General features: G+C 45.3%; 1 protein-coding gene across 4 annotated transcripts in view; it reads right to left on the bottom strand.

Moving 5' to 3' along the window:
- RHOH (ras homolog family member H) overlaps nt 1–26,133 on the bottom strand; it is a 207,849-nt gene that overhangs the window by 119,054 nt on the left and 62,662 nt on the right. For 3 of the 4 annotated variants that reach the window (XM_073561107.1, XM_073561109.1, XM_073561110.1), the window contains 6 exons: nt 19,852–21,794; nt 16,758–16,843; nt 12,912–12,954; nt 9,522–9,700; nt 9,289–9,401; nt 6,128–6,251 (listed from right to left, as the gene is read on the bottom strand). In XM_073561107.1, the coding sequence (XP_073417208.1) occupies nt 6,128–6,251; nt 9,289–9,401; nt 9,522–9,700; nt 12,912–12,954; nt 16,758–16,843; nt 19,852–21,794 (2,488 nt within the window). The other variant, XM_073561108.1, reaches the window with a different exon arrangement.

Below are 26,133 nucleotides of genomic sequence, written 5' to 3'. Positions count from 1 at the left end.
GCGAGTCCCACCTTGGTGGTTCACATATGCCACTGCCGTGGCATTGCTCGACTGCACTCTGATGTGAGAGGCCTTCAGCAGATGGCAAAAAAAAAATTTTTTAGCGCCAGGAAGATAGCTCGTATCTCCAGAATGTTGATGGGCATGGTCGCTTCTATTGGAGACCACGTGCCCTGTGAAGTAGGTGCACTGCACCCCATCCTGTTAGACTCGCATCGGTGGTCAGGACTTTCCATTGACTGGGAAGAAAGAATTTTCCTTTGGCCAGTACGGGTGGTTTGAGCCACCAGTACGGTGATTTCCTGGTTGACTCCGTCAGTCGGAACTCCCTTTCGAGGGAGAAAAGGGTTCCTGTCCTAGGATCTGAGAATGGCTAGTTGAAGAGGTCTGAGGTGGAACTGGTCAAATGGTACCACCTCCATTGCTGCTGCCATCCTGCTAAGGAGTCTCCTGGCAAACCGAAGAGATCGGCAAGGTATGTGTATTAACATGCGAAGTGCACCGCGGATAGCTTGTACCTTGTCCTTGGGAAGGTGTACCAGACCCCTGGAGGTATCGAATAGGATCCCTAGGAAGATCAGTGACTGACTCGGGAGTAGTTGACGACTTCTTAAAGTTGACTAGCCAGCCTAGACGAGTTAGTGTGTCGATCGTGATCGAGACGCTGTCTTCGCAGTCTTTGACAGAAGGTGCCTTGATGAGTAGATCATCGAGACATGGGAGGACCACTATGCCTCTGGAGTGTAGGACATCCATGGTGGCTGCCATAACCTTGGTGAATGTTCTGGGAGCCGTGACCAATCCGAAAGACAAAGCCACGAACTGGTACTGATTCTGCCCTATTGTGAACCTGAGAGATCTTTGATGAGCAGGCGCAGTAGGGATGTGTAGGTATGCCTCTTGTATGTCTATGGAGGCGAGATATTCTCCCTGTTCCATAGCCGCAATGATGGATCGAAGGGACTCCATGCGAAACTGCCGAACTCTTACAAACTTTTTGAGTTGCGTTAGGTCCAGGAATTGGCCGAACGCTGCCTCCTTTCTTTGGGAACCACGAATAGGTTGTAGTAGAGTCCTTGGAATCTCTCGTTTTCGGGAACCCGTATTATGACTCCTGCTTGAAGGAGAGAGAGACACTATTTCCTTGACCCACCTGTCCTCTGTAATAGGCAGCCAGACTTGCTGAAAAATTAAAAATCGACCACCTACAGGTGGGGTGTCTTCTGTATTTCGTGAGTCATGATGAGGAGAAATTCTGGAATTCCCCTCCTTTGGGCTTTGCCTGGCCTGATGTTGACCGCCAATTCTTGTCCGTCCTCTGTGCTGTCCTTTGGTTGTCCCTGTGAGGAGGAACGGTTGTAATTCCGTGAAGGACATGAAGCGGCCTAGCCTGAGGAGTTCTGAAAAGACCGGAACTTAGCCTGGTTACGTCGCTTAAACGTACGTTTAGGTTGCGGTTGGGGAAGAAAGGTACTCTTACCCCCCCGTGGCATTGGAAATCATCTTGTCTAATTTTTTCCCCGAAAAAAATCTCCCACTGACGTACGGGAGATCCGTAAGAGGCTTGTTTGAAGACGTGTCCGCTTCCCATTCTCACAGCCAGAGGATACGTCTGATTGTAATTACATTCGCTGCTATACCTGCTACGCCTCTTGCAGAATCAAAAGCTGCAAGGCGTATGTAATCTGCCACCACCGCTATCTGAACTAGTTGATCGAACATCTGAGGAGCAGACTTTTGGAGGCTCTCCTGCAATCTTTTGACCCATGCCAGAATGGCAGTGGCTGCCCACGTTGAGGTGACCGCGGGAGCCAGGGAGGCTCCTGCAGCCTCTAAAAATTGAACGAGCCATGCGCTCAACCTGCCAATCTGCTGTATCCTTCAGGGTTGAGCTATCTGGCAGTGAGAGGAGAGACTGTGCTGCAAGCTTAGAGATAGGGGGATCGATTTCTGGTGGAACTGTCCACTTCTTGGTCTTTTTGAGAAAAAAGAGAGTATCTAGCCCTTTTTTACGGTTTTATTTACGGTTGGCGAATTATTTTTTTTTTTTTTGGCAGGTTGCGAAAAAAGCTTATCAAGGATGTCCTGAAAGCTTGGGTGATCAGAAAAAAACTTTAGGGACTTCAGGGACCCCTCAAAACAGATTTTATGTTTTGGGGGTTCTTGGGGAGCATCGGATAAAACCAGCACCCGATGAATAGAAGTGATAATGTCCTCAACTAGCGCTGTATTGCTAGGAGGACAAGGAGCCTGAGACTCCTATGTTTCCTTTTCTGATTCGGAGTCACAGATGCCCTCTGAATCCTGCGCATCGCTGAGGCGTTGCCTGGAGGGAAATCTGGACCGCCGCTTTTCCATGCCCGAAGATCTCTGTGGAGATCTGCTGCGCCCGTCTTTGGAACGAGACAGTCTAGGAGACCTAGAATTACGGTGTCTCTGCGTAGAGCGGGACGACCGTAAGCCATGGGAGGACGTAGCTGAACGTGACCTATGGAGCCGTTCACTACTAGCATTGCCAGGGACTGCCTGTCCGCTTATAGCTGGGATATGACCCTGCATAGCCTGAAGCAATGTGGAAGTCAGCGTATCTATGGACTGTGACATAGATGCGGCCCATACCGGCATGTCAGTGGAGTTGAAACAGTGACAGGAGCCTCTTGGGGCACTGACCCAGCATTTTGGGAACAACGCTAGCAGTACGGTGCATGTTGCCACTGGGAAGATTGGCTTTACAGGCTGAACAGACTGCGTAACAGCAGATAAACCTTCCTTCTTTCGGACCTGGAGACCGACATAGTGCACTGAGTGCCGGCAGGTTATTCTGACCAAAAACCTTACTGGGTGGCTATGCAGAGGAGTGCTATAGGGAACCTATAGGGAGTCTGCGTCCACAGCAGGATAATATCCTGCTGTGCCTTACCCCACCGGTGTGCTCCTAGATCCGGCGCCAGCAGAAAAACTTCGGTTCTGCGCCCCCTGGAGACTGTGCAGCGTTCTTGAGTAATATAGCAGCGCTGCTTTTTTTTTTTTCTTCTTCTTCTTTCCCTGAGGTAAAGAGGTGGGAGGGAGGAGGGGCGGAGAGCAGAAAAAGGGCGCGCAGCCAGGCAAAACCGCGCCTTCCTGGTTCGATCCGCCCCCTGTATGACGCTGTGCAGCGTCGTTATCATCATACAGGGGGGCGGGCCGGGGGCGGTAACAAGGGCGGCGGCTTCGGCTTAGGCCGAAGCCGCGGTCTAAAGTACAAAATCCTGACCGGGAAGGGCTCCAGAGCGGCGCGGTAGTCCGGAGGGGGGCAGAAAACGAACCAAACCCCCCCCCCCCCCGGATGAGTGCCATATCGCCCGGACGCCCCTATATACGCAGCGCAGCCCTGTGAAGGGTCTTTTTGACCCCTTTAGAGGGCTGACGCTGCCGCAGGGACAGGAATCCCTGTATACTGTGGCCCAAATATGACAGCCCCCGGCCCCATAGCAGACCACAGCAGTGCTGGGGCTACAATAAAGTTAGCGCTGCGAACGCAGCTCCTACCTGCGGTGTCTCAACCTAACATCCCTAGAGGGGGTTAGGGAGGGCGCTTCACCGCCATCAGGAGGAATTCTTCCTCACCTCAGCCTCAACCCAAAAGGCCCAGGGCCTGGGGAGGGAGGGGGGTTCTCGACCTCGAACCATGCACCCGAAGGGCTGGGGAGGGAGCGACATGGGGAAGAGCCATCTCTACCTCAACCGGGTACCGCTAAAAAGAGGACCGAGGAGGGAGCCATGTCGGGAGTCTCAGAGAGACCCTCTTTTCTTCATCTGTGTCAAGAAGAATCTTCTTATGGTGTGCCTCCTTGCGACACTAAGCAAAAACTGAGGTAAGGCGGATGCCTCCCAGGGGTGTATGCTGTGGAGGAGGAGCCAGAGCCAAATCTTTTTCAGATTAAGCATAGTGTCGCCTCCTAGTGGACGGAAAGCATAACACCCAAGGTCTTGTGTCCCCCAATGAGGCGACAGAGTAAACTTTGCGCTATATCTTTAGGGTATGTGCACACGTTGCGGATTTTGATGCGGATCCACAGCGTTTTATGCCGCACGGATTTGCATCAAATCCGCAGTGTACTGCACAGGGAATGTTAGTCTCTGGTAAATGAAGAACTGCTGTGCACATGCTGCAGAAAAATCCGTGCAGACTTGATGCGGCTTTTTTCTGCAGCATGTCAATTCTTTTGGCGGTTCCGCAGCAGCGGTTTCCAGTGTGTGTATCTCTCGCTCTCCAAGAGATGCGGATTTTGTGCAGAAAATTCCGCAGACTAATCTGCAACGTGTGCTCATACCCTTAAGGGCCCTTTACACATAGTGATATCGCTAGCAATATCGCTAAAGCATCACCGATTTTGTGACGCAGCAGCGATATCGGTAGCGATTTCGCTACATGTGATACTCACCTCCGACCGGCTCCCCCGCTGGCTATCGCTGATCGCGTGAGATCAGCCTGGTCCATTTCTAGTCATCGGCTTCCTGCTGGCGTCGACGAGTGAGCCATGGACACAGGCGGAAGACGGTCACACTCGCCGCGTCTGACAGGTGAGTACGACCGCCGACCGCTGCTGCATCGCTAGTGAGATCTGCCTGTAACGGGGCCTTAACAGAGATATTTGCTTCTTTCTCCACTAATCAAACAAATCCCTTTCATCCTGAACTCATCAACCATCCCTTCTGGGAAAAAAATGCTTAAATTTACCTTGCTAAAAGACAAGAGTCTATTGCTATCTCAATGAGGTGTCAGTTTACAACTTCTATTATTCTCTATTGAGAGGGGGTTGGAAGAGGAGCAGAGTTAGTAAAATAGCAGAGGGTGACACAGAAAAATCATGCTGAGCTTGCTAACAAGTGTTTTACTTAATCCCAGAGCTGGATTCACATCTACTCTGAACAGTACTGCTGTATAATGTCCTCCATACTGCTGTTTGTCTCTAAGTGCTAAGGAATGAAGGGAAGGCATCCCTCTCTGCATGCTATGTATAAAAAGATCACAGTAGCTATTCGCCACCCACCAGCAGAGGAAAAAACTGGAGGGAAAAGCATGACGCAAGCCATATAATGGCAATCACTAGTGTTATTACTCAGGCACACACAGTATAGTTTGTTTTGAAAAGTTATTTGAAAGCACTATTATCCTTTAAAGGTAACTAGTCACCAGTTTTTTTGGATTATAAACCCTGCCCATCACCTTTTAGACCATAAGAATGGTGTTCCAGCAACTCCCTTTAATATCCTCAGAAGTGACCCTGCATACCTTAGATAAAGTGTTTAATACTTGTCCCGTGCTGTAGGTAAATTGCGCGATCTGGTCCCTGGGTATCTCCACATGGCGATCAACGCCGCCCCGATCCCTTCAAATGCCACCTCTTATAAGTGTATTTAAGTGGATGACGTCTCCCGTAATCCACATAGTGGCCGAAATATCGCGGCCAGTGATTCCCTCATCCACGCAGTGCCCGTATGGCGCGATGGAAAGACGTCATCCATTTAAATGCACGGCACCGATCACAATGTGGAGACACTCATCGGACCAGACAATTTGCTTTCAATGTGGGACAAGTATAAAACACTTTTTCTGAGGTGTGCATGCGTACGTCTGTGGATATACAGTGGCTCAGTGGTTAGCACTGTTACTTTGCAGCGCTGGGGTCCTGGGTTCAAATCCCGCCAAGCACAACATCTGCAAGGAGTTTGTATGTTCTCCCGGTGTTTGCGTGGGTTTCCTCCGGGTTCTCCGTTTTCCTCCCACACTCCAAAGACATACTGATAGGGAATCTAGATTGTGAGCCCCAATGAGGACAGTAATAATGATGTCTGTAAAGCGCTGAGGAATTAATGGTTCTATACAAGTGAGTTAAATAATAAGTAATAAAAAAATATATAAAAAGGGGTGGCAGGAACCCCATTCTTAAGATCTTAAATGTAATGGGCAGGGTTTATAAACCAAAAAACTGGTGACAGGTTCCCTTTAAACTGTGCTGTACATTTTACAGAATTTTTCTTTGTAAAATAGCATAGCCAATTAGGAAAAGAGGCTGAGGGAAAAATAAAATACACTTTACAAAAAAATGATATAATCTCTAACCAACGGATTATGCAGAAGTACCTTTTCCTTGCTTTTCTCAGTCGTTGTGGATACCGGAGGCTTGAAGCCTTGAGCGATCACATTCTGCACTGGATCGGCCTCCAAAACTGAGCTCATGAATTCCTCAGTCTTCTCTAAAGAATAACTGTGGGCCAAAGAAAGTCATAACTCAACTTAATACACCAAGTGTATTAAACGTATGTCACTAGGTAGGCCTTTACAGCAGACAGGACATATAGTAGATTGCGCCAAAAGGCTCAAGGAGTAACAATTTTTTTTAAATGTAATTATTGATTAGACTTTGCAAAGCTATGAATCTTTTATCCATTACTTTATTTTGCTTCCTTTGCTCACAAACTTCATGCTGAAAGTGCTGTTTCAACTGCGATGTCCATGCAGTTATTGTAGCATGGTAAATCGCTGCTGATTATGGGGATGGGAGCACCTCTGCTCCCATCCCCATACAATGTTCACAAGATCTCTCAATGTCAGAGCATGAGGGGGCAGGGAGACGAAAAGCTCACAATGGAGTGTGGATTTTTGGTACAGCTGCTGCTCAAATCATCTATTCTAAAGGGGGTTTTACACATAGCGATATCGCTAGCAATATCGCTAAAACGTCACTGGTTTTGTGACGTTATAGCGATATCGCTAGCGATATCGCTATGTGTGATACTTACCTCCGACCGGCTCCCCCGCTGTCCATCGCTGATCGGGCGGCTCCATTTCTCGTCGTCTGCTTCCTGCTGGGCTTCCTGCTGTGTGAGACGAGCGACGCTGGACGCGGGCGGGAGGACGTCAGGATCGCTGTGTGTGAAAGGTAAGTATCATCCGCTGCGTCGCTGCTGTATCGCTGTGAGATCTTTCTGTATGAAAGCTCACTAGCGATCATTTAGCGATGCACCAGCGATCCTGACCGGGTCATATCGCTGGTCGGATCGCTGGTGCATCGCTAAATGTAAAAGGGCCTTAAGACTGACCTCAAGCTTTTTGGCCGTGTTGTACTTATTTTTTGCACACTACAGTAAAAAAACAAAAAACACAACTTTTGATGAAAATTTCCAAAATCCCGGCACTAACTTTGTGGTTCTATCTTGATTGCGGCAACTAATGTAATGCAGCTGCAATGTGTGAACACAGCTTAGCAATGAAAACAGAACTTACAGCATGGAATATGGGAGAAACTGAATCAAAATAAGGTAATAGAAATTACAAAGATTCAGGACTTTGCAAGTTGTATTTTCTATATTTATCATTCTGAGGTACGTATACTTTATTGCTTGCAGCTCACTAGCAACCTGGCAATGTGTCCATCGCCTTAAAGGGAATCTGTCACCCTTTTTTTCCCCTATTAGCTGCCGGCATAGACATCGGGGGGCTTATCTATAGCATTCTGTAATGCTGTAGATAAGCCTCCGATGTAACCTGAAAGAGAAGAAAAACACGTTATATTATACTCACGGAGGTGGGTGGTCCGGTCCGATGGGTGTTGCGGTCCGGTCCGGCACCTCCATTCATGTGATGACGTCCTCTTCTCCCGTCCTGAAATGGCTCTGGCGCAGGCGCATTGCTCTGCCCTGTTGAGGGCAGAGCAGAATTCTGCAGTGCGCAGGCGCCAGACCTTTCCCGACGCCTGCGCACTGCAGGACTCTGCTCTGCCCTCAACAGGGCTGAGCAGTGCGCCTGCGCCGGAGCCATTACAGGACGGGAGAAGAGGACGTCATCGCATGAAGAAGGGAGGCGCTGGACGGCGACACACATCAGACTGGACCGCCCACCTACGTGAGTATAATATAACGTGTTTTTCTTCTCTTTCACGTTACATCAGAGGCTTATCTACAGCATTACAGAATGCTGTAGATAAGCCCCCGATGTCTATGCTGGCAGGTGAAAGGCCAAAAATAGGGTGACAGATTCCCTTTAATCACTAGAGTTGAGCGACTTTGGTTGGATCGGGTTTCATGACACAAGATTTGTTTCAGATGAAACTGGTCCGACTAGGGCAAAAAAAGTCGGAGTTTCGTCCGAAACCCAACCCCAATGCAAGTCAATGGGGAATAAAAGTCGGCATTGAGTGGATGAATGTCTTCCGCTCAATGCCGACTTTTATTTCCCATTGACTTGCATTGGGGTCGGGTTTTGGACGAAACGCCGACTTTTTTTGCCCTAGTCGGACCAGTTTCATCTGAAACAAATTTTGTTTCATGAAACCCGATCCGACCAAAGTCGCTCAACTCTAGTAATCACTAATATGCAATTACATCAGAAAGGCTTCTTGCACATTGCAAAAAGGTTTAACTACTAGAATCTGTACAGTGGCTATGCCCATGGATTCATTGAAGGATATATCACAATATGAGACATTGATGTTTGGTATATCAGTCATAGATTAGGGGCTATCTAGACTCTCTCATATCAGCATTGGGGCATGAAAAGCTGAGGTTGAGCAAATGGTCACTTACCAAGGGTTGGCAGGTTTTTGCATGACCAGCAGGTATCATGCACTCGTCCTAATAATTATTATTGTGGTATACCAGCCAACCATGCACAATACCTGTACCATCAATGCAAACACTATGGCCCTGAATCATAAAAACCAGCGATGTTCACGCCATTCTTGATGATGATGAAAGGTGGAGTCTGACGCTCCCGATTCATAAGAGGTGCCTCTTAATGATTCAGAAGCGTCTAAAAAGTGTCATACGCTTGTACACAAATCTTACTCGTCTAGGACTGGAGTAAAATATTTGGCTTAAGGAATGCCACAGTTCATCACGAATTAGACAAGCTTTGGTGTCATGTCTCCGCTTCTTCCATATGGCAGAGCTGGGTAAAACAGTCATAAAAAAGCCAAAAGTCGCAAATTTTTTTGCTAAATTCTGTAAAAAATGTGGGACTTGCAAAGTGATTTATGAATCGGGACCTAAATACTTGCAATTTGTATGTTCATATAATGGTTGTCCCTGCAATTTTTTACATTATCCTATCATAAAGCTATGGCTTTTTAAAGTTCATGTGTTTTACACAACTCCTCCTTATGTCTGATTAATACTTGTGTAACAGGAATCACAGCAGAAAGCCACTGCATAGATCGAGGAGGACCTGGCTCATCCGACCATCACATGGACAAACCCTGAAGATATGCCAACATATGTTGGTCTGATATAATATTTCTTCCTTACTTGTTTTCCTTAAAGATATCCAATAGTAGTTGTTGCTCAATGTTAGGGAACAATTCCAGGAGTTGCTTTTCCTTCATTTTCACAGCACAGTTCTTGCTTGATAAAGACTTCTTCTACAGAGGTAAGCACATTTTGGTAAATATTTGTTTTTTCAAGTAAATCATTTTTTGGTTTCAGTAAAACATTAATGCCGTCATATGTTTAATAGACATTTAGACACCAGACAGCCGTACCGAGTCTTCATGGGCCTGAAATGCCATTTCCTCTGCAATTATCTGACGTAATGATGACACCTTCTTTACTCTTGTGCTCCACTGATCCATGAACGGCAACAGGTCTGTGTCTCCCTGTGACACAGCGGAATCAGATTTTTCCACATTTTCCAATTCGGCTGGGTCACTGGGTACGCTGTCTACAGAAAAATAAAATAGTGTGGTTTAAAATGGAGTGTGTCAATTAAACAATAGTTTGCAATGACAGCAACTAAACTGCAAAATAATTACATAAATGCAATTTATAGATGGCCTGGTAGTTCTGCAGCACGTTGCACGCTTCTGGTCATTCATTCTAACATTTCAAAGAGAAAAAACGGCACAACACAGATCATTAAAACATGGTTCTCTAGAATTGATATTTACAGTACAAGTATTTCATTGCAGAAATATGGGACATTTATTTTGTGCAAGTTTTTATGGTCTTTACAAGACCGAGTGGCTCACAGGATTAAATTGAAATAAAAATGCCTGTATATATATAAAAAAAAAAAAAAAAAAAAAAAAACATGGCTGCTTGCTTCCAGAAACTGTGACATCAGTCTATGGGTGAGGGCTTATTTAAAGGGTTATCATCATCGTATAACGTGACTACTTGCCACAAGGATATGCCGTCAATTTATAATAGGTGGGTGTTTGATCTCTGTGATCCTCACAATCTTGAAAATATAGGCATCACTAGACTGCTTTAGCACCGCGTCCTCTCCCGAGTTATTTCTGACCTGCGGCCCCTTCAGTCTCAGGATTGGTGGGGGGGGGGGGTAAGTGGCCGGGCCCATCACTAGTCAAGGTGAAAACACATCCTAGCAATAACCAATAACCTGCTAGGATATGCTATAACGGCAATAAACCTCACAGATCAGCTTCCTTTCAAGGTAGTTATGTCGGGAGCGGACTGCTATACTGAATTATCTAGAAACCAATTAGCAGAACGCGATAGTAAATTCCCCTCCCCACTCCGTCACTCTTCCTAGGACTATGATCACATCTCACAACAGCATTTTTTATTTTCTGATAACTTTTACTCTACTAAAAGAGTAAGACCGGTGTAAAAGTTCAATGTTCTAATCACGGCATGTTTTCACTGGAACATATAATACACCAATATATCACAAGACCAATAAACCATAAGATCTCAGGCAGACGAACACATCACTTCTGTTAGGAAGACGCTCCATTGTTCATGGCCCTGCAGCTCATCAGGTAGCAATGGCGCCAGATTTGTGGAGATTCAAGTCTTATGTAACCAACTAGAGGTGTGCCCAATGCTATCACATCGGGAGGGAAGCGTGTGTGTGGGGTGTGTGTACGGGTGTGTGTACGTGTGTGTGTATGCACATGGTGGGCAGGCAGCGGCGGGTCCAGCAGCGGCGGTGGGGGGGTCCTGGTGGCGGCCAGCCGGCAGGAAAGACCGTGGCTTGCGGCCTGTGCACAGGCCGCAAGCCGTGGTCTTTCCTGCCGGCTGTGACAGAGGTGGGTGGGCAGGCAGTGGCGGGTCCGGCAGAGGGGAGGGTCCTGGCGGCGGCCAGCCGGCAGGAGAGACCACAGCTTGCGGCCTGTCCGGGTCCGGCCGGGGGGTGTCCGTCAGCGGCGGGTCCAGCGGCGGCGGCGGGGGGATTTGGTGGCGGCAGGTCCAGCAGCGGGGGGGGGGGGTCCTGGTGGCGGCCAGCCGGCAGGAAAGACCGTGGCTTGCGGCCTGTACACAGGCCGCAAGCGGTGGTCTTTCCTGCCGGCTGTGACAGAGGTGGGTGGGCAGGCAGTGGCGGGTCCGGCAGGGGGGAGGGTCCTGGCGGCGGCCAGCCGGCAGGAGAGACCACAGCTTGCGGCCTGTCCGGGTCCGGCCGGGGGTGTCCGTCAGCGGCGGGTCCAGCGGTGGCGGCGGGGGGGTCCCGGCAGTGTCCCACTGGTGGTACTGTGGAAAGGCCTGGTACCACCAGCGGGTGCCATATTGAAATACCCATCACTTGGGTATTTCAATATGGCGGTCGGCGTACTTCCGGTCGGCGCAGTGGATTGAGGGATTCGGGGACATCCAGACGGAAGTGGGTATGGACAATTTAAGGCAATTATATATATAGATATCTCTATTCTAGAAAGGTTCTTATGCACTGCTAAATTTCCCTTTAAGACGCCATTGGATATTAGAGGTCAACAGTAATAAAATACGTATTTTTCGCTTTATAAGACGCACCAGATTATAAGAAGAAAAGAGAAAAAGGTTTTTTTTATGTTAAATGGAGGTGTATTATAATGCCAGTGTCCGTCTTTCAAATCATATACCGTATATGTCCCTCATCCTGGTATCTATATAACCCCCATCCTGGCACATTACCCCCTTGTGATGGCACATAGTCCCCCCCATCACTATATGCCTCCCTGCTGGTATGCACATGGCCCCCGCGTTCCTATATTCCCCCTTGCTAGCATTCATACGACCCCCCCGTCCCTATATTCCCCCCTGCTGGCACACATTGTACCCCCTATCCCTATATTCCTCCCTGCTGGCACACATTGTCCCCCTGTCCATATATTCCCCCCTGCTGGCACATATTGTCCCCCTCGTCCCTATATTCTCCCCCGCTGGCACACATGGCCCCTCCGTCCCTATATTCCTCCCTGCTGTCACACATGGCCCCCGTCCCTATATTTCACCCCTGCTGGCAAGCACATGATAAAATAACAAACAGTTAACTCAACTTCCGATGATGGCTCCTGCTCCCAGTTCCCCCCATGGCTTTCCTGTGTCTGTGCTGACATCCTCCTCCTGCGAGGGCGCACGACAGCAGCTGATCATTCAGGCACTTCATTGTAGCTACAGGACCTTCCATGATGTGACCAATAAGACCTGCAGTCACGCGACTCGCAGTGCACACTGAGAGTCACGTGACCGCAGGGCCTATTGGTCACATCATGGAAGGTGCTGAAGCTACCATGAACTGCCTGAATGAGCAGCTGCTGCCGCGCGCCCTACAGGAGGAAAGCCACGGGGGGAGCTGGAAGCAGGAGCCATCATCGGAGAGCGACTATAGTGACGGGGGGGGGGGGGGGGGGGAGACAGTGCAGGCACATGTAATATGCGCTGCTCCCCGTCTACCAACTCGGCGGTGCTTAAGCACCGAGGTGATGGACAGCGGGTGCAGTGAATATTAAATGAGCCTAATGAGCGGGAGTACAGGACCTCCCGTTGTCTCTGCAGCCCGCAGCCAGCCCATCCCAGCCCCCGACACCACGCTAGAGTTGCCCCCCTCCTCTACAGCACACGGATTCGGATTATAAGATGCACCCCCCACTTTCCCCCAAAACTTGGGGGAACAAAAGTGCGTCTTGTAATCTGAAAAATACGGTACTTACATTCAATCAGCTGATAAGAGAGTGCTTCTTGACGGTGTCTTTCCTGAGAAATGAAAAAAGAGAAAAACAATACGATTAAAAACATAACTGCAAATTAATCATCTCGAGAGAGGGAAACAAAAAAGTGTTCTGAGACGAACGGAGGGAGGAGTGAAAAGTGAATAAAGGAAACTGCTAAAAAGTTTTGTAGCTTAACCCCATGGCAATTCTTTTCATTTTTATATTTTCCTCCCCGCATTCCAAGAGCCATAACTTTTTTTTATTTTTCCGTACATATGGCCATGTGAGGGCTTGTTTTTTGTGGGACGAGTTGTACTTTTAAACGACACCATTGGTTTTACTATATAGTGTACTGGAAAATAAGATAAAAAATCCAAGTGTGGTGAAACTGCAAAAAAAAAGTGCAATTTCCCAATTGATTTTTGTTCACTATATGGTAAAACTGACCTGGCAATATGATTTTACAAGTTAGTACGAGTATGCAGATATCAGTCATGCATAATTTATTTTTATTATTTATTTGGTGAAAAAAATTCCAAAATTTGTATGAAAAAAAGTTTTTGAATTTGTCGCCATTTCCTGACGCCCCTAGTGTTTTTATTTTTCGAGATCTGGGGCAGGGTGAGGGCTTATTTTTCGCACCCTGAGCTGACGTTTCATTGATACTATTTGGGGGAACATGCGAGGTTTTGATCTCCGGTTATTGCATTTTATTGCAATGTTGTGTGACAGCCAAAAACAAACTCCACATATGGTAATTCTTGCATTTTGATTTTTTTTTTTCTCATTATGCTGTTTACAGATCTGATTATTTTACTCTTTATTTTAATGGATCGGACATTTCTGAATGCAGCGATACCAAATATGTGTATTTTTTACTTATTATTTTCAATATGGCAAAAAAGGAGTGATGTTTAGAGTTTTCTATATTAAAAAAAATGTTTTTTCTTTATTTAATAGTCTTCTTAGGAGACTTAAAGCTGTGATCTTACAATCGCCTGTGTTATACATAGTAGGGCTTCAGCACTGTAAGGTATAATAAAAATGACAATCTCCTATAAACGCCAGCTGGAGTTCATAGAAGCATCTTCTGCAGACCCCCGGCTGTCATGACCACCCATAGGCACCCTCTGATCATGTGACAGCAGCGCCTATGCCAGGATTTGTAACGCACTTCCATCTGGTGAATATTAAATTACGTGATTAACAGCCGCTGGTGGAATAGAGTTCCACCCGCAGCTGTTAATGTGGAGCCATTATACTTTATGGAGATCTAATAACAGGGTCTGTACCACAGGCGTATAGCAAATGTGGTGCCAATATTCAAAAAGGGGACAAAAACTTAACTTGGAAACTATAGGCCAGTAAGTTTAACCTCAACTGTGGGTAAAATCCTGGAGGGTTTTCTAAGAGATACTATACTGGAGTATCTGGAGAAGAATAACCTCATGACCCAATATCAACATGGGTTTATGAGGAACCGTTCCTGTCAGACTAATCTGATAAGCTTTTACGAAGAGGTAAGTTCAGGACTGGACCAAGGGAATGCAGTGGACGTGGTGTACATGGACTTTTCAAAAGCTTCTGATACGGTGCCACACAAAAGGTTGATACATAAAATGAGAACAATGGGGATAGGGGAAAATATGTGTAGGTGGGTTAAGAGCTGGCTCAGGGATAGGAAACAAAGGGTGGTTATTAATGGAGCACACTCGGACTGGGTCACGGTGAGCAGTGGGGTACCTCAGGGGTCAGTACTGGGCCCGCTTCTTTTTAACATATTTATTAATGACCTTGTAGGGGGCATAGAGAGTAGAATTTCAATATTTGCAGATGACACTAAACTCTGCAGGGTAATCAATACAGAGGAGGACAATTTTATATTACAGGAGGATTTATGTAAACTAGAAGCTTGGGCTGATAAATGGCAAATGAGCTTTAATGGGGATAAATGTAAGGTTATGCACTTGGGTAGAGCGAACAAGATGTATAATTATGTGCTTAATTGTAAAACACTGGGCAAAACTGTCACTGAAAAAGACCTGGGTGTATGGGTGGACGACAAACTCACATTTAGTGGCCAGTGTCAGGCAGCTGCTGCAAAGGCAAATAAAATAATGGGATGCATTAAAAGAGGCATAGATGCTCATGAGGAGAACATAATTTTACCTCTATATAAGTCACTAGTGCGACCACACTTAGAATACTGTGTACAGTTCTGGTCTCCGGTGTATAAGAAAGACATAGCTGAACTGGAGCGGGTGCAGAGAAGAGCGACCAAGGTTATTAGGGAACCAGGGGGTCTGCAATACCAAGACAGGTTATTACACTTGGGGTTATTTAGTTTTGAAAATCGAAGGCTTAGGGGTGATCTTATTACAATGTATAAATATATGCGGGGACAGTACAAAGACCTTTCTAATGGTCTTTTTACTCTTAGACCTGTGACGGGGACAAGGGGGCATCCTTTACGTCTGGAGGAAAGACGGTTTAAGCATAATCACAGACGCGGATTCTTTACTGTAAGAGCAGTGAGACTATGGAACTCTCTGCCATATGATGTTGTAATGAGTGATTCCCTACTAAAATTTAAGAAGGGACTGGATGCCTTTCTTGAAAAGTATAATATTACAGGGTATAACCACTAGTTTCCTTAATATTGCGTTGATCCAGGGAGCTAGTCTGATTGCCGTATGTGGAGTCGGGAAGGAATTTTTTTCCCCAATGTGAAGCTTACTGTTTGCCACATGGGTTTTTTTTTTTTGCCTTCCTCTGGATCAACATGTTAGGGCAAGTTAGGATAGGATATGGGTGGAACTAGATGGACTTAAAGTCTTCCTTCAACCTTAATAACTATGTGGAGCCATTGTACTGTATGAAGGACTTTATGTTCCCGTTATACTGTATGGAGGGCTGTGTGGGGATTACAGTTGGAGAATCATACTGTGATGGGGTCACCATTATTTGTTGGTGAACTGAAAGGGGGGGGTACAGTAGGGTCATCATACTGTGTATGTGGAGGAGTTCACTGTGGGGATATCATACTGTGTTTGGGAGCACTTTTGTTTGCATCATACTTTATTATCTGTATTATTCAAGGTTTTCTATCCTTTGTTATTATATATTTAAATTAGGCCATTGAGCCATATGCTTTTTACTGCTGTTACTTAACATATTATATTATTCCACAATAAGTCCAAAAGTTCATCGTTTTATATGATAAGGAAAGACTTCCTCATTTGTAGACTTTTTTTTTTTTTTTAAACAAATATCAAGGTTGGCCTGCAACTTTCTAAAAGCTTTAAGTTTGGCCCTCTGTGTATTTGAGTTAGATATCCCTGCCTTAAAGGGCTTGTTCTCATCCTGAGAAAGGGTTACATTTGCAAAGAGGTTGTAAAAACAAACAACTTTGCAATTTTACTTTTGATTAAAAATAATCTCCATTCACAAGAACAGACCTCCATTGCCATCCGGTGGCTGGTATCTTAAGCTTGGAGTGCAGCGCTTACCAGCTCTTTGATATTGTCTCTACAGCGCGCTAACGAGTTGTCTTTCTAATCTAAAATCTCGGTATTCAGGGCACTTTGCCATAAATAAGTGGGTTTTGAATTGTAGTATGGGCACTTGGTCTCTAAAAGGTTCACCATCACTGGCTTAGAGTGTAGGGACCTGGAATAAGACAGCTGCAGTACATGAGGACAGCCACTACAGAGTGTGGAGCTGTGGGGTCCCGAATCCATGCACAGGTTACTTCCCTCCGCAGCGAGAGCTAAGTAGCAGCTTGGTGTCAGGCTCTCACCGATCTCCTATTGATGCCCTTTCCAGAGGATAGATATGGTAACTAACCAATATTGATTCTTTCCACTTCCTATGGATGGATTCGGCCAATTTGAGGTCAATTGGTACTACACAATCTTGAATAGTTAATGACCCTAGGCAAAAAAAATAAAAACAAAACAAAAAAAAGATTAAATACTTTGAATCTGCTAAAGGGAACCTGTCATCATGAAAATGCTGTCCAATCTACAGGCACCATGGTATAGAGCAGGAGGAGCGGAGAGGATTAATGTATACCGCAGTTGTGAGAGAAAAGATTTAGTATAATCTGTGATTTCATCATTTAAGCTTTTTCTGGGATTTTAATTCTCAGCTTTTTCTGGGATTTTGGGTCCAGTGGGTGGTCCCATCAGTGACTACCAGCCTCCTGCGTATCAGTGTGCATACAGAGATAGCTGTCAGTCACTGATAGGACAGCCCACTGGACCCAAAATCCCAGAAAAAATGATTAAAACACAAGTTATTCTGAATCTTTGCTCACACAGCTATATATCAATCTGCTCTGCTTCCCCTGTTCTGTAACGATTGCTACACATCAGGCAGAATTTTCTTGGTGAAAGGTTCCATTGAAAGAGTAATAGCATTGTTTTTTTTTTTTTTTTAATTATTTCATAAATCAATAGCACACAAGAAAATAAAAATCTTTGCAACATATAACAGAAAAATCAGCTTTTTTCTCCCCTCTGGAATGATCATTCATTCTCAACTCATGGTAAAAACCTGTCTCCAGTAAATTCAGATTTTCTGATTAGATAAATGACAGTTGGTGCTCATAAAGTTCTATGGAGAACTGTAACTGTCGTTTCTGTATAACTTGCAGCAGAATGTCTGTGTCGGCCTCTAGTCCCTTACCTCTACATAGAATGTTAAAAAGCACCAACTGCCATCTCAGTAAGACCTGTTTCACACTGCAATTTTTTGACGTCAGTCAAAATCCGCCGTTTTGCAAAAAAAAAACGGATCCGCCATTTTTTTTGCAGATCCATTTTTTTTCCCCACTGACTTACATTGTCGTGGATTGCCATCCGTTTTTTTGACGGATCCGTCATAATTTTGGCGTCCGCTCTCGAGTGGACGGACAATGAAACGTTTTTTGTCTGCGTTAAAACAGCGGATAACAACGGATCTATCGCTGTCCGCCATGCGTTATAATGGACGCCTATGGGCGGCGGATCCGTTGTCAACCGCTAATTGACGGAATCCGCCAACGGATCCGCCTTTTTTATACTGAGCATGCCCGGAACACCCAATCCCGTTGTGGCAGCAAAAATTTCTTCTCTCTCTCGACTCGTGTTACTGTAAATTTCAGCCACTAGCGACTAAAGCGGATCCATACAAAAAAAACGGTTCCGGTGCCATCCGTTTGTCACAAAACGGAAACGGATCCATTTTTTCACACTCTGGTGGATTTTGACTGACGCCAGAAAACTGAAGTGTGAAAAAGGCCTAATGGGGAAAGTCTGTCTTCACTGAATACGAAATTTCCCTTTGCAAAAAAGAGTAAAAGATCAGTTCGGGAGGAGAAAGAAGCAGATTTCTCTGAAAAGATATATTACAAAGTTGCTTATTTTCATGTGTACCACTGATTTAATAAATATAAATTAAAGGGAACCTGTCACCAGGTTTGACCGATATGAGATAAGACCACCAGGCCTGATATAATGCATTCTATATTGCTGTGCATATGCCCCCAACCCGACCTGCAAGACATATAAAAAAAAAAAAAAAAAAAAAAAAAAAAAAAAGCTTTTATTATACTCGCCTGAGAGATGTTGCTGGTCTTGATCTGGCGCCTCCCATCTTTTTACTTTTGTGTGGATGACGCATCCCTACGTCATCCACAGTCTCCCCAGCACTGCGCTCCTGCACGGGTGTACTTCTCTACCCCGACCAGGGCAGAGTAAAGTCCTGCAGTGCACAGGGGATCGGGAAAGGTCAAAACGCCCCGGCGCACATGCACTGCAATACTTAACTCTACCATGGCCGGGGCAGGGAAGTACTCTCATGCAGGAGTGTGATGCCGATGTGACTGTGTGAATGAGATAGGGGTGCGTCATCCACAGGAAAGCAAGATCATAAAAAGATGGAAGGAACAGGACCAGAACAAGCAACACCCCTTGGACCGGGCCGCATCGTAGGCGAGTATTATAAAAGCTTTTTTCTTGTCTTGCAGGTCGGGCTGGGGGCAGATATACATCATTATAGAACGCTTTATATTAGTCCTGAAAGGTGGTGGCTGTATCGCATATCTGACAGGTTCCCTTTAAAACAATGGTTACTCTTTAATATCCACATTAAACAAATGTCAAGTTTACATTATTTTTATCTTGGTACTGCATTGGTGGTAAATGTTAAGGAGACCATAAACCCAAGATAGCTGTCAGGCAAACAAGCATTTCCTCCTGACTACTGATGAGCGAATGTGCTGGGATGAGGTGTTATCTGAGCTTGCTCGGGTGCTAACCGAGTGACTCCGGCGAGCTTGAAAAATAAGGTCAAGTCCCCGCGGCTGCATGTCTCATGGCTGTTCGACAGCCGCAATACTTGGGAGGGATTGCATAACAAACAGTCAATCCCTGCATGTGTGGCAGCTGTCGAACAGGCACGAGACATGCAGGCAAAGGGAATCAAACATATTTTTCGAGCACGACAAAGTCACTCGGATAGCACCTGAGCATGCTTAGATAACACCTCATCCAAGCACGTTCCCTCATCACTACTGCCGACCCCTCATATGCTTGGCTCAAATGAGAGATGGGAAGAAGAAAATAAACCACTTCTAGGAAAGTTAGGCAGAGGTCTTTCATCTCGGAAACAAAAGAGTTGGTCCTTATAATGAAATCATCATGCTTTTGGCCAGCATTAGCTGTCAGGGAAAAGTCGGGGGACCCACCGTACAAGCAAGAAAATCGCCTTCCCCAAAAAATCTTGGTGGGCTAGGTCAGCTTTTCCCTTGCATTAATTTGTTTGCTGGCCTTAAGAATGGAGGTAGTCCAAACCTGCGCCCTTCCTCATTATTTTTTTGTATTAGAATAGTAAAGTATGTATTGTATAGTATGTATTGTATAGTATGAATATGTTTTCACAGCTCCGCAATAATTACCTGGATCAATTCCAACTGGGCCAAACAACTCAGTGAGCTGAAAGGCAAATTCTGGAGGCAAAGCCAACTCCAAATAGTCAAATTGTAAGGATTCCTTAGATTGTGAGCCAGGGTTGCCTTTATTTTGCATTTTCTGCTCCTCTTCGGCAAGTGCTGTGACTTCTATAAACTCTCGCTCTTCATTATTCTCAGCTAATATTCCAGAACGCTGAATATCAGAATCTTTAGACAAATCTGTATGATCTAAATTAATTTCCTCCGTGACGCCTTTCTTCATAGGTTTCACTTTGTTAGTGCTTTGTAATATATTGAGAGATGAATCAAGTGTATTAGAATGGCGTGCCAGTAAATCTGAAGACCACATTAGGTCGGAGGTGATGGCGTCAGTTATGGTTTCATGGTTCAGAAAAACTTCTTGAAGCTCTGCAGAACACTGTTGGCCAAAATTAATTTCATTAGAAGATAAGACATTGCCATTTTTCATTTCTTGTGCTACGACAAGGGGCAATGCGTTTACAAAAGGAGAATATTCTTTTAAACTGTAATCAGTTTCCTCATGTTCAGAGTCCTCTTCAGGGACGAAAATAGAATTTTCCTCAATTATTACAGAACTGGTTTCATTATCGGATTGGGAACAGGACTCTAAGTCGTCACTTTCCTCGGTTTCATATTCCTCATCCTTGTAGATTTTCTCTCCAGAATCAAGAAGCAAGTTTGTTGTCCATACTATATCCTTATTGCATCTCTCAAACAAATCTTTCAGTATGTCAAAAGAAAGGGATCGAAAGAGTTTGCAAAGAATCTCTAACCCGTCCTGATCTCCCAACCTAATAATATCATCCTCCTCCACAAAGGTACTTTTATGATGTGCCACTCTGTATGGTATATTCTCCTGCGTATCTGAGCTTCCGTCTAATGATTTGGATGTGAACCTACTACTTATACCTGTTATAACTTTTACAGAATCTGAAACATCTACATTTCTTCTCTCTAACCTCCACGCTATTGCAAAATCTTGAGGTTCTGTTTGCGTACATTCACATAGGCCAACATTGGGCTGCTGGAAGCCCTCCGGCTCCTCGTGTTTGGAGGAGATGGCACACTTGTTTGTGAAGTCTAGTGCTATGCAATGAGTAGCGTTATGCCTCAGCTTCTCTATTTTAACATCTTCACTGGAGCTTTGCATGTCTTCACGATCAATACATTCAGCTACTTTGTCTTGATCATCAGTCATCTCGTTACTACACTTGCCCTCAGATTTGCCTTCTTCAGTGCAATCCTCTTTATTCTGTAGGGTTAATGGGATACACAACTCATTTCCCAATCCCAATAAAGGTTCTTCATTATTATCTACAGTGGAAGAGTCATGATTAGTCTCCACTGTTAGAGCAGCTTCTTTTATCTGGTCTTGTTCACTAGATCCATTATCTATCTGTTCATGTTCAATAACCATATCCATTTGTTCATCATTAGAATTCGTGGCTTCATCATTTTCTTGCACACAAGGTGTATGTTTTTCCTGTCTGGCTCTAGGTTTTTTGCTCCGCGGGGTCCTCTGACTCATGGTTTGCTCTACAGGCCAGTCTCCTACGAAGTTGAGCAATTCTGAACTTTCACCTATCTGGGAAGACTCTCTCTCTATATCTGGGCCCTGATCATCTGCAGCTGCCTCTATAGAACAGTCATTACTCTGCACCTCATTATCACTATTATTTTGGACAATCTGAGTTAAGTCCACACTGTTGCCACTTTCCGCAGTTGTCAGATCTTCTATCTGTGATTTTGCAGCATCGGGAAGAACTTCTAGGCCGTCTTTAGACACTTCAACGCTCTTCTGCATGGCTTGGGATGCACTATCTACATCTGCTGTGTTTCCGGATTCAGTAGATTCAGAAAAACAAGTTTCTTCTTCTTTAAGTGTTTGTGGAAAGACGCTAGGTTCTCTGCAAGTACAACAAGATTATTTTACTTTTCTTACAAGAATAAATGCATTAATACACATCAGTACAATACTGGGGAGAAGTAAAACAAAGTAATGTATAACAATAGGAGTGGCTGAGGGACTTAATACAGGGGTCCCACTATCAGGATACTCATCTATTATACATGAAGGAAAGCAGCTATATATGCCGGTCTCTGTGGAGAACTCTGTACATCTGTGCATAGAGATTAACTCCTTAAGGACCAAGATGTCTTGAGGAGGACCTGTCACTTTCTCAAAAAAAAGTTGAGTTAGGGCTCAGTCAGATGTGATATTCTCACATACACAAAAAAGAAAAAATGGCTCGAATTTTATCAGTGTTTTTGATCAGAGTTTTATCAGAGCTTCAGCAGAGTGTCAGATATCATCAGAGTTTGGCCAGAGTTTCATCAGTTTTTCTCAGATGACAGAATGAATGGATTGAGGTTCCTCAGGCTTCTGCTATCTAACAGTACGTGAAAAATGAACAGCACACCGAAGACATCTGAGCGCTGTCTGATTTTATGCGGACCCATAGGCTTGAATTGGCAAGTATGGTCTGACAATAGCAGCAATATCGGAAAAGTCTTCAAGCTTTTGTGTAGATCACTTGCTCTTAGAAGAGAAAATAAAAACGAACGAGTGAACTACCCCATAGACCAGGATTGCACTCATACGAGAAAAACTCTCTAAATGCGCCCTTAAATAACTTAGATGAGACCCTGAGCTCCCCTGTTTTTGCTGCTCTTTTCCATTTTGCACTTTGTCGCTTCATTGCAAAGATATTCACGTTTGTTTCTCCTGAAGCGCACTAGGTGAAATCTCTGTTGCAGTCCAACTGGGCATTTATTCACAGCCTTCTTTGGAGGAGGGAACCTTCCTCCTTCCCAGACACAGCCAGTCATAGCTCGACAGCTGATCTAGCAGCTTTAGACACTACCAAGCTGTGATTGGCAACCACTTTCAGGGAGGGATGAAGACGCATGCCTCCAGAGAAGACTGAAGAAATTCCCAGTTGGACTGAAAGCAAAGATTTCACATAGCGCACACCAACAAAATCAAAATCTTAATATCTGGGGGGGCGTGGCCTAGCAGCATGTGAGGAGGACGTGTGCCTGCAGAGCTCCCGCATGTCCTAGTTAATTGATGCTGCTAAATCCCCACAGCACAGCCGGTAATTACCTGTGGAGAGGCCCTGGGGACTGGTGGAGGTCGTAGGGCCATCGTGGGAGCATTCCTGGCGTGCAACATGCCGAAAAAAGGTCAAAAGAGTATTGCAGGAGAGATGGCCTCTGGTTCCCAAGATGGGGTCGCTGCTTCAGCGCGTGCTTTGGCAGATGCAGAAGCTGATAGTGCAGCCAGAAATAGAGAAGTAGCGGCTCGTCTGCAGCGATTTGCCCGAGTGAAGGAAGTGGAGAAGGAATCTCCTCAAATAGCTGGAGAAGATCCAGGCACCGGAGGAAAAGGTACAGAGTGGAGGATGAGTGAAGAGGGGGAGGAGGAGACAGAGTGTCGGAGGGCAGAGGAACCAGGAGGCTCTGGCTAACTGCGAAGAACTGGTGGAGCAAAATAAGAAACAGCTCACAGCGCTGAAGTTTTTAGGTTCCTGCTGAACCCACTATAAAAGACGTGCTGGTGGCTGTTATGCAATGTGGATCAGCCAATACTAATGTGCTCACTCAGCTGGGCTTTCTACAGGAGTCAATGCAGAATGTAAAATATGACCTCCACACAGTTAAGGACAGAACTGGGCAATTAGAAAAAAGAGTTGGTGTGGTGGAAATACAGTCTCTAACTCTGCGCAGCATAATAAGGAGCTCAAATAAGATCTTGCTGCTGTATGGAATAAAACGGACGACCTGGAAAACAGGTCCAGGCGCAATAATGTCCATATTGTCGGTGTCCCGGAACGCTGCGAGGGCAAAAACCCTACTACTTTTATTGAAGCCTGGATAAAGGAAAAAGTTGGGCCAGACAATCTGACTCACTTGTATGCGGTGGAGCGCGCTCATAGGGTCCCGGCTCATCTCCCTCCCCCTGGCCATCCACCAAGACCCATCCTGGCTAAAATACTTCACTACAGAGACAGGGACAGTATTCTTCGGTTCTCAAGAGACCACCCTGATCTAACTGTTGATGGTTCTAGAGTTTCATTCTATCCGGATTTTTCACCAAAAGTGCAAAAAATGAGAGCTCAATTTTGTTGATATTAAAAAACGACTGAGGACCCTTGACCTCAAGTACTCTATGATCTTTCCGGCCAAATTGCGGGTCGAAGTTGGGAACAAATCTCATTTTTTTCTGGAAGCTACAGAGGCAGCTGAATGGTTGGATCTGAATGAACAACATCTAAGAAGGGAGGTGGAGGACTGTGGTGAAGAAACATGAATCTTTTGGACGTTCTGGACGTTTTGAGCTGTTCCTGTGTCTAGATGGTTGCTTTGTGCTGTGGGGTATTATCCTGAAATATGTGGAGGGCGAGATAGGAACTAAAGCGCCCGGTATTTGGCTTTATACATTTTAAGGGGGATAACATTGTCCTTCTTTGTGATGGGCCTAATACAGTTGAGAGTTACGTTGGGATGTGTTATTAATGGGGAGGGAGGGAATGGGGGGGGGTGTTAGGTCCTTTGATAGGTGCACATATGTCCAAATGTATTTAGCTAAGATTAGTTGGATATTGTTGTTTTTAAAAAATACCAATTATGGGGGATGTTAAAATTCTTAGCTTTAATGTTAGAGGGATGAAATCCCCAGTAACAAGACAGGCGATTTTTTCTTTTATTATGGACCGCAAACCAACTGTAATTTGCTTGCAAGAGACGCACCTTACACGTGAAACACTTAATATTCTGGATAAAAGGTGGATATTGGCGGGATATCATTCTACATATTCCCAGTACTCTAGAGGTGTCAGTATACTAATTAGACGGGGTGCTCAATTTTCATGTAATCGGACAGTGGTAGATGATGAGGGGCGATTTGTTCTTTTGTATTGTACGTTGTCTGCGGTCACGATGGTACTCATATCTATATATATTCCTCCGCCATATAGTAGCAAAATCATATATAAAATCCTAACTATTTTGAGAGATTTTCCAGGAGTCCCATATTTAGTGGTGGGTGATTTTAACAACATTTTGGACGCCCATTGGGATAGAGGTAATCATGCACCTATAAAACCGGAAGGCAACTGCACACCATTCGGGGCGCTCCTGCGTGAACTAGCCTTAACTGATTTGTGGAGATGCAGGAATCCTGTGGTATATCAGTACTCATGCTTCTCCTCTACTTTTTCCTCCTGGTCTCGTATCGACTTGGCTCTGGGCGACGGTCTCATACTGGGGAAAATTATGAATGTTGAATATCTATCGAGGACAGTGTCAGACCATTCACCCCTGTCTATTATAATTAAAGGAGATAATAATATGTCACGAGATAGGCCGCTTTGGCGTTTAAATCCGTTTTGGCTACAACTAGTGGACAAGACTGATTCAATCACATCTGAATTACAGGAATTTCTTGGGTTTAATGAGAACTCGGCCTCTAGTCTGGTGGTTTGGGAGTCTCTGAAGGCATATTTGCGTGGCATGTTCATACGTGATATTTCAAAGATTAAGTCTAGTTCTAGAATGAAATCCAAACTTTTGCTCCAGGAATTGGAAGATGCAGAGCGGGCTTTTTCAATACAGGTCACTCCCAGTGCACAACAGAGACTTAAGGATGCTCAGTTGTGAGTGACCAAAATGTCTCTGGAAGCGGCAGCGCAGAAACGCATGTTCCAATCGACCCAATTCTTTGAAAATGCAGAAAGTGTGGGGCACCTACTCTCAGTTATAACGTCAGCACAAAAGGGGTCCTCGTTCATACCTGGGCTCAGTGGTGAAAATGGGACACTTGTTACTGATGCGCCGGGAATCCTGGGAGTTTTGGGGGCTTTCTTTACTACCTTGTATTCCTCTCATTCTGGGGCTTCCGCGGAAGATCTTGAGGATTTTTTTGGGATTAGCTAAGCTCTCACGTCTCTCTGACGCAGACAGAAATTTGATGGACGAACCCCTGGGTTTGGATGAGCTTGAGGAGGCCTTGAGCACCATGTCTAATGGTAAGGCACCGGGGGTGGACGGCCTGCCAGTGGAAGTCTATAAAAAATATAAGTCGGTATTACTCCCACTGCTGCTGACTACACTTAATGATAGTCTTGGACTTGGGATCCTCCCGCCGTCCATTCGGGAAGCTATTATTACTGTCTTACCGAAAAAAGATAAGGATCCTACCCTCCCGGCCTCGTACAGGCCAATTTCCCTTCTGACAGTAGACAT

This window comes from Dendrobates tinctorius, unplaced genomic scaffold (genome assembly GCF_039654945.1).
Source record: "Dendrobates tinctorius isolate UK_male_01 unplaced genomic scaffold, ASM3965494v1 ptg000314l, whole genome shotgun sequence".
In the NCBI taxonomy this organism is placed as follows: domain Eukaryota; kingdom Metazoa; phylum Chordata; class Amphibia; order Anura; family Dendrobatidae; genus Dendrobates; species Dendrobates tinctorius.
Note: the sequence above shows the minus strand (reverse complement) of the source record. Positions and strands in the feature narration are given on the sequence as shown.